Source organism: Cryptotermes secundus, unplaced genomic scaffold, assembly GCF_002891405.2.
Source record: "Cryptotermes secundus unplaced genomic scaffold, Csec_1.0 scaffold480, whole genome shotgun sequence".
Classification (NCBI taxonomy): Eukaryota; Metazoa; Arthropoda; class Insecta; order Blattodea; family Kalotermitidae; genus Cryptotermes; species Cryptotermes secundus.
This window is the reverse complement of record NW_019732379.1, coordinates 1513555-1523094: the sequence shown is the minus strand read 5'-3', so window position 1 is coordinate 1523094 and position 9540 is coordinate 1513555. Positions and strand designations below refer to the sequence as shown.

Here is a 9540-nt window from a genome sequence, read left to right as displayed (position 1 = left end):
AGGAGTACCAGTGTACGACATAACTAGTGGAGGCGAGGAAGGCTACCTCCACGGCCCCTACATGCGGAGTTACAGTGGTGACAGAGGCCGGCTGACTCCACGCCCCCCCTGTACCACGGCATTACAGCGGCGGCAGCAGCGGGAGGGATACCTCCATTCCCCCCCTGCGCCGCTAGGGCATTACAGTAACACACTGAGAAAATTAATGGGTGTATAACAGTGAACTGTAAAGTGTAGTCTCGAGTCGCGTGTTAAAGTGAGCAATAAATCGAGTCACAGATCCAAACCCAGTCTACAGTCATTCATACACATGATAATTTTTACATAATTTTCACTGGCAACATGCTGCACTATCGTAACTACACATGTGCATGATCCAGCTGACCAAGCACAGAATTTTTCAACACTGTGACATTAAGTCTGAAAGTCAGATTTTTGAAGCCAGAAAAGAGTCATGGAGGTATGCATTTCCATGCAAGAGCTTGTTAAAACATGTCCCAGTGGCAATGAATATATACACAACAGGAGGACTTATTGGGGGTGGCATTTTCTAATCAGGCCTAAAATAAGATATATAAAGAGAACTGCCAAGACACAGAACCAGAGATTTCAAAGATGATGTGCATTAGGGAATGTTCCCATTATCAGAGGTGGTAACCAAGCAACAAGTACATGAACATATAGCAGGCTCAACTGAAAAGTACTGTAATTATTTGTAGATAATGAGGAGTAACGAAAGTGTTGTAATTATCTGCAGTTAAAAGTAACAGAAATCCAAATACCAATCCGAAAAGTATCTAGTCACTACCCTGTGACAAAATTAATAACATTACCCTGAGTTAAAATCTGGTTGCTAGTCCTGTAGTATCAGGAGATTTAATATCATGTACTTCAAGTGATAAAAGTTAAATTCAAGGCCAAAACTGGTGAATTATATTTCCAATTAGTGACATATTAAAGAGGTGCCTACCCTTTCAATGACATTTATCTGCTGCACAGTTGAAATGAACTGCACTTTGAGGGTAATGACAGTACTTGTACCTGAGTCTGTGCAATGCTTCAAGATCTTCCATATCAACAAGGTCCAAGAGCCTATTTTTCCTCCTTTCTTCATCTTCTGTTTGACCTTCCCCTTCATCCTCTGCTTCACTATCTGAGCTGTCTTCACTTTCTGAACTTGCTGATTCAGAAGATGATGATGATGATTCTGATGAACTTGAGTCTGAAGATTTGCTGCTCTCTGTCCTCGATGAAATTGGAGAGAGCTTGGACGACTCATCATCAGATTCACCACGTCGCTGGAAATGTGATCGTGAAACTTGAATCTAGAAACAGTACAAAAAAGTCTTTAAAAATGTAGAATCCGAACATACTGGAGCTGAATTAATATTACATTTTGATGTACAGATTGCAGAAATGATTATTGTAGATACTTTTCTGCCCAAAACACTAAATTAATTGCAGCTATTTTGGCTTTTGCATAACATTATAAGCAAATCTTGACCACCCTGAAAATCTGTATACCGACCGAGTGTATACAGAATCCTCTGTGAGTGTGACAAGGTCTACATTGGGCAGACAGGCTGTTCCATGGACATAAGGTTGAAGGAGCATCAGCGGCACATCCATCTTGAATATCCAGACAAGTCAGCTGTGGCTGAACACAGTGTCAACTTGGGATACCGCATTCAACTTCACAATACCTCCACCCTAGCCACTAAGATCTGATATGTGGATTGCATCATTAGGGAGGCCATCGAGATTGAGCTCCATCCCAACAATATGAACAGAAAGGTGTGTTTTTGTCTCAGCAAGTAATAGAAGCCTCTCATCTGCTCCCTCAAGAAACCTCTGAAACATGATGCCAGATCTACAAGGCTATGCAGGTCAGTGCGGGCTTGGCAGCTTAGCCCCAAGGCTATTGGGTCAATGCTCACTTGGTAGTCCTGCCTTCCACCCCCGCCATGATCCTATACTGGCTCTGGCCTGCTACCTGCTTGCCCATCTTTACAGACCCTTCCCACTCTCCTCTCTATTGATTTCCTATGTGGCCCAATGTCCCTCCCTTCTTGTTCTGATACAGCTGGATGTTTCCGACTGGTGGCATAGTCTGCAGCCACCTGATCACACTGGTTCCTCGCTCACGGAATTTTCTACCCTGCAGATGGAGGCGATATGTTCCTCTGAAATGTCGGTTCACACAAGATCTACACAGCGCTGCATTCCAGAAGACAGCATTCTTCATCCAAGTTCTTTACTGTAAGTGCAGATATTTATGACAGTCTTCTTGATTAGCCATAATTGTAACAGAACACCTTTATTACAGAGTTTGATCATGCATTTATGCCTCTGTATTATACTGATGCTTAAGTTTGAATGATTCGGATTCAATGCCAGTGCAAGATTTACTTAAAATGATTCTTTCATTGTTGGTCGGATTTAAACATGGTAGTAGGTTTGTGGCTTCATGTGAGATTTGAGGTTCCCATGGTGGTAGATGGGAAGACTGCAGTGTGCAGGTTCCTCTGAAATACGAGTATTGGTACCTACCTACCAAACTACATGATGCCAAATCTCAGACAACAACAATCTTCTGCACTTTCATGTTTAACAGTGTCACCAAGTTCCCATTTAGTTGCATATATAAAATATATGACTTTGTGGAAGCAGATGTTACATGACAAGAATGAATGTTAGAGTTTAGACCCTACAGACAGTCTCTTCAGACGGAGTCCTAAATTGGACTTAAAAAGGCTGCATGAACACACACGAGGGCTCAGAAAGAGTACGAGCAGAATCAGTTATTTAGAGGATAAAAATGGCAACACATCAAATAACGAATACTGCCGCCATTTGGATACTATGTGATGCAGCCTTACCTATTTACTGCTGGTAGTGATTCATAAATATAGGTGAAAGGCAGCCATTTTCATAAGTTAGTTACTTTATGAAGCTGTCGGTATCGAGATTATATGGTGTCTATGCTGGGATGATTATGTGGAACAGTTGTTTGAAGAGAACTATCAGATGAAACCAAAGTACTTGGAGAAAACGAGCCCCAGGGCCACTTTGTCCACCACAAATTTCACATGGCCTGATCTGGGACTAAATGCAGGACAGCTGAAACGTAACTGTGTTCAATTGCACCTACAAGACACACTGACTACTGCAAAGGACACAGAATTAAAGGTACCCACAAAAACTGGTTGGGATATGTGCAATTCATCGCATGGCAGATATTTTAAAAAGCAACATGATAATACAGACAACTAAATGCATGTTATTACTTTATGATCAGAAGCCTTTACGAGTTTTACTGAATTAGTCATTCATTCATTAATTCACCTTCTATAAAATCCTTACAAGGTTGAAATAACCAATAGATATAGAAATTGTTCAGATATATAAACTCATCTTGCTTAGAAATCAAGCAGTTGTCAAAATAACAAGTTTACAGTATACAAGATTTAAGTCACATCTAAAAATTTATCTTGAAAATAATAAGACACTGACAATTTTAAGATAAAAAATTCAGTCCAAATATTATTTACTAATCATGCTTATACAATATGACAGTTATTTAAAAACCAGTTTATAATATAAGACAAGTTTGAAAGTTGAATATAATTAGTCATATTACAGTAACCAATTTACAATATAAGATAAAGGTAAAAAGGAATACAAATAATAATATTTACAACTTTAAAACGGTATAATAATAAGATCTGTTATAACAGATAATTGAAGTTATTTACAAAAAAGCTTTAGTCAACTAACATATTGGTTAAAATTTCAATATAATATAATTACGCAAGCATTATCTCATAAAAATCTCTTCCAATGTGTAAAAAGAACTAAAATACAAAAATTCCTTTAAATTGCCCTTAAACCTTTCTATATCATTATAAATATTAGACAATATTAGACAGAGAGAAAGAATCATTTAATTTTACCTGCATTTCAGAATCAGATGCCTGTACCATTTCATCCTGGTCACTTTCCACCAACTCCCGCCGAGAGTCATCTTCATCCAAGGGAGGAGGTGAGGGTGCTTTAATCTTTCGCTGTAAAATAAACCAACAAACTGGGTACTTGAGATATGTAAATAAAGTGAAAGTTCCATTAAGAACTATGACACTCCTTTTAATGCTTCTTCCTGAATAAAGAGGTTAGAAGAAATGACAAATTATACAACTTAATGACATGTTTCTATGCACAACTTCCATCAGTTAGTCTCCACTACTTCAAAGTTTAACACTATTGACCTGTTTGCAATAAAAAAATTTAATATAAAATTTGTATAAATATTTATCATGACACCAAATTCCACATTTCAAACTTGACAGTTCCTCAGTTATGCTACGAACCACAGTAGTAATACAGGCCTGATGCAGCTGACATTATTTCACATTACCCTGAAAAACATAAGGCAAAGGAGCCAGGATAGCACAGTCGGTAAAGCAACTAGCTATGGGTTGGACACCACAGGAGTTGGAGTTCGAGTCCCAGTGGGGTCAAGAATTTTTCTCCACATCATCCAGACCAGCTCTAGGGTCCGCCCAACCTTCTATCCAATGGGTACTGGAGGCTCTTTCCCTGGCTGCTTTGCACCCAGGGAGTGAAGCTGACCATTCACCTCCAGCTAGTGCCGAGGTCAAGCAAATGTGGTTTTCTACATCCAATTCCCTATACCGCTTCATGGAATAGTGCTGAATTAGTTAAGCACAGGATAAATTTTATATCTACCTTTACCATAAGACTTATGGAAAAGTGTATTGGTCATTCAATGTATGTTTCATTTTTCTCTCAAACTTTACTCTGAAACATGTTTCCCTCTGATAATCATTCACAGAATTACATTCAAGAAATGACTAGTAACACAAATGGGTCTACATGTAAACTGCCCATCATACTTGTAAAATTACCAAAATTGAAACGTGTAGATAGATTGTAGTAAAACTCCCCATACCACATGTCATGAGAATCTGTTCAGCACCTCTTGGGATACTTGACACTTATAGACAAATGGATAGCTGGTGGGCACAGAAAATTAATAGGAGCTCCACAGAACTGCAAATATGCCTGCAAATTACAGAAATATATAAAAATGTACAGTGTTAAAACAAGTGTCACGTAACTTCGAACAAGGCCAAGGTAACCTTGAATGCACAGAAGAAAAATTGTATAACTGGCCGCCTGTCACTTCTCACACCCTCGAACCCACCCCCTTGTCTGAAATTTTTCTTCTGCGCATTCAAGGTTACTCTTGGCCTTGTTCGAAGTTACGTGACACTTGCTTTACAGATGCTGGATCTGTTTCTGTTTTCAGGCAAGGAAAGGGGATTGTAGACTGTCAGGTGTGTTAGTCTACTTTCAAAGGCACTGAAACCAGTTCACAGCACTCTGTGTACAGCATACTTACCCGGAATGAGGGCAATTTTGGTAACGCTGCTCTGAAGCCAAGTCCAAATCCTCCAAGACCAACAGAATCCAGGCTGAAACTCTCCCTACCCGTATCTAAAATTGAGTTTAGAAGATTCTCTTGCTTGCTGCCATGTGTAACAGTTGACAGTTTCTCAAGTGGCACTGAATCCATGTCAAGTGAACTATTCTGCAACTGTCAGAAACAACAATTTGTTACAGTCATACAAACACAGTGAATATGAGCAACTTTCCAACACAATCCTTGAACCAGCCAAACTGACTGTCTAAGCTCATTATGTCAATGACATCTGCAAATGTTATTTCATTTCAACTACCACCATGGTGCTGTCATCACCATTATTATTAGACCTACTTGGGTGTTACAAAACAGAACTATTTTGTAATTTCTGAGGTCATACCAAGCACCCTATTTCCAAGGGCTGGCATCTTGTATAACTGTTTGGGTAATTTGAGGTGTTGCCCATTAGTTTAGGCTGGGAAAAATAAGCAAGTTATGCTGGAAACGGTGTCTCCCATTATTTGTAAAGATCTTAGTAATGTTGTGTTAAATGATGTGGCAGATGATGGCAGAAAGCAAAAAGAATTTAATGCATATAGAATATCAAAAAGACAAAAGAAGTTTCTCATAAATAGAACAGATGATTTTTTATGGCAAATTTAAATTAAATTAAATAATGTATAATATCAGTTTACAGATCTCCGTCAGGAAATATCCCATATTTCATAAGTGCTTTAGGTTCTGTATTAGACAAGCTCCATACAACTTCTACAAATTTAATTCTTTGCGGTGACATGAATATTAACTATCTTGATAGTAGTAATAATAAAACTCAATTAGTCTCTCTTTTGGCTTCATATAGCTTGTATAATATAGTTGATTTTCCAGCAAGGATAGATAATAAATATTCTACGACGATAGATGGTATTTTTATTGATAAGAATAAGTTTAATAATTATTCCATTATTCCAGTTGCTCCCTCGTTGGTGTCTCCACCTTATCGTGGTGAGGTGGTTTGAGTATGCCAAGGACCCTGAGAGCTATACCAGCGGTAGCGTAGCTACTGGCAGGGCCTCCCTTGCTGGACAGGTCAAAGGGTAGGCATCAGACGAAGAGTGACACCAAAAACTGATGCCGGAAGCAGCGTCATCAGTAGTGACTTGAAGCACAGAGCAAATGATGCTCGAGATGGTTCAAGTTCGTATAGCAACAGGCGTGACCAGAGTGGTTTGAACGGCTGCTGTACTGCGATGTGGAAAGCAAATGGAAAAACTACCACATTATCACTTTTCCTGGATAGTCTCTTTCCAAAAACAGAGATACCATATATGCGAGATGTTTCCTCTGGAGGCAAAACAATCCGGAGGTAAACTACTCCCCCAATCGGATCTCCGGGGGGGAGTGTTTCTAGAGGAAATGTCATGCAGGCGTTACAACAAGAAAAAGTGCGAAGATCAGAAGAAACAGCATGGATACAAGATTGGAACATGGAATGTCAGGACCTTGAATCAAGCAGGAAAATTGGAGAATTTGAAAACGGAAATGCAGAAGAATGAAGTGTCTGTTCTAGGTGTCAGCGAAGTGCGGTGGAAAGGACAAGGTGAAATAAGAAGTGGTGATTATACAGTGTATTATTCCGGAGGTGAACGGGCTGAAAGAGGTGTGGCAATAGTGGTGCATAAAAGTGTAGTGAGGAGTGTTGTTAAGAAGATTGCTTGTAATGACAGAATTATTGCTCTGAAGTTAAAGGCAGAACCGGTAGATATACTGATTATACAAGTGTACATGCCAACATCAGAGTATGAAGACGATGAAGTGGAAAAAGTGTATGACACAATTGAAGAAATTCTTCAGGAAGATGGAAGAGGAGACACAAACAGCATCATATTGGGAGACTGGAACAGCATTGTTGGAGATGAACCATATCAGAATATTGTTGGATCACATGGACTAGGAAGACGGAATCACAGAGGTCAAATGCTTATTGACTTTTGTGAACGAAATGGATTGATTGTTACCAACACTTGGTTCAAGAAGCCAAAGAGAAGAATTTACACATGGAAGGCACCTGGGGATTGGAAGAGGCATCAGCTGGACTACATCCTTGTGAAACATCGATTCAGAAACAGTGTGAAGGATGTGAAGACGCTTCCTGGGGCAGACATTGACTCTGACCACAACTTGCTGGTTGCCAAGTTCCGAACCAGGTTGAAGAAAATTATAGGATTTCGAAAGCGCAGACCCAGATGGGATTTGGAGAAGTTATATGCTCAAAGACAAAGCGTGCAAGAGACTCTAGAAGAGAAACTCGGTGCAATTGAAGGTGAAAGCGGAAATGCTGAAGCGCAGTGGAACGATATAAAAGAATGCATGTTAGATACTATCAGTGATTTGGTAGGTAAAGTTGAGAAGATAGCAAGAAAACCATGGGTTACACAGGAGATGATGAGTAAAATGGAGGAGCGAAGGAAATGGAAGAATGTCAACAATGAAGAAGGCAGGAGGAAATACAGGAGACTGAGGAATGAATTGAAAAGAGCCACGGACAGGGCCAAAAAGGAATATCTTGAGAAGATATGTAATGAGATTATGGAATTTCAAAGAACAGGCCGTTATGATTTGATGTACATGAAGACAAAAGAACTAGGATGGAAAGAGAATCATGGGATTCAAAATGTTGGCATCGAAGACTCCCAGGGGAATAGAATAGTAGATCAGAGGCAAGTGCTGAAAATTTGGGAAAATTATATTTCAGAACTATATGATCGACCTAATCGGCCAGAAACCTTAGAAGTTGAACCGGAAGAAGAAGTAGATACAGACGAGAAAGGACCATATATTTTACAAAGTGAGGTGGAAAAAGCTATCAAGGAAATGAGGAAGGGAAAGGCTACAGGAGATGATGATGTACCTGGAGATGTGCTCAAGTTACTGGGAGAAGGTGGTTTGAAAACACTGACAAAACTAATGAACACCATATATGAAAGTGGAGAGTGGCCCAAGGACTTTACAGAAGTTACAATGATTGCCTTAAAGAAAAAGACAAAAGCTACAAAATGCAGCGACCATCGCACAATAAGTCTTATTGCACATACAGCAAAGATAATAGCAAAGATACTTAAAAGAAGAATTGAAAGGAAAATAGAGGATGTACTTGGAGAAGATCAGTTTGGATTTAGAAGAGGAAAAGGAACCAGGGATGCAATTGGGATGATGAGAATTATAGCGGAACGAACTTTGGAGATAGATGAAGAACTGTGTGTTTGCTTCATAGACTGGCAGAAGGCATTTGACCGGGTAAACTGGACCAAATTAATGCAGATCCTGAAAGAAACAGGTATCGATTGGCATGAAAGAAGATTGATTAGCAAATTGTACATGGATCAGAAAGTTAGAGTACGACTGGACAGGGGGGAGACAGGAAGTGTGCAGATTGGAAGAGGAGTTCGACAAGGATGCTGTTTATCACCAATTCTGTTCAACTTGTACAGCGAATGCCTTACCAAGGAAGCTCTGGATGGGCTCGGTGACTTCAAAGTAGGAGGGCAAATTATTCAAACTGTGAAATATGCAGATGACCTTGTGTTAATGGCTAAGGAAGAAACTGTGCTACAGGGCATGATTGATAGACTAATTGAAATTGGAAGGTGCTATGGCATGGAAATGAATGTGGAGAAAACAAAAGTAATGAAAATTTCGAGACAACCAACCCCAGTCACAATAAAGATAGACCAAAAACAAGTGGAGAATGTGAAATGTTTTAAATATTTGGGTAGCTTGTTAACAGATGATGGAAGGTGTACTTGTGAAATTAAATCCAGGATTGCCATGGCAAAAGCTGCATTTAGCAAGAAGAAGAATCTTTTTACCAGCAAATTGGACTTAAATTTGAGGAAGAAACTAGTGAAATGCTACATTTGGAGCATAGCTCTGTATGGGGCTGAAACATGGACACTTAGGGCAGTAGATCAGAAACATCTGGAAAGTTTCGAAATGTGGTGTTGGAGAAGAATGGAGAAGATCAGTTGGACCGATTATGTGAGAAATGAAGAAGTGTTAATTAGAGTCAGTGAGCAGAGGAATATCCTACATGAAAT

General features: G+C 39.4%; 1 protein-coding gene across 2 annotated transcripts in view; it reads right to left on the bottom strand.

Moving 5' to 3' along the window:
- LOC111867560 (histone-lysine N-methyltransferase SETD1B) overlaps positions 1-9540 on the bottom strand; it is a 33203-nt gene that overhangs the window by 10010 nt on the left and 13653 nt on the right. For both annotated transcript variants that reach the window (XM_023857543.2, XM_023857542.2), the window contains exons 7-9: positions 5423-5617; positions 3954-4064; positions 1042-1325 (exon numbers count right to left, since the gene is read on the bottom strand). In XM_023857543.2, the coding sequence (XP_023713311.1) occupies positions 1042-1325; positions 3954-4064; positions 5423-5617 (590 nt within the window). The remainder of the gene's footprint in view (positions 1-1041; positions 1326-3953; positions 4065-5422; positions 5618-9540) is intronic.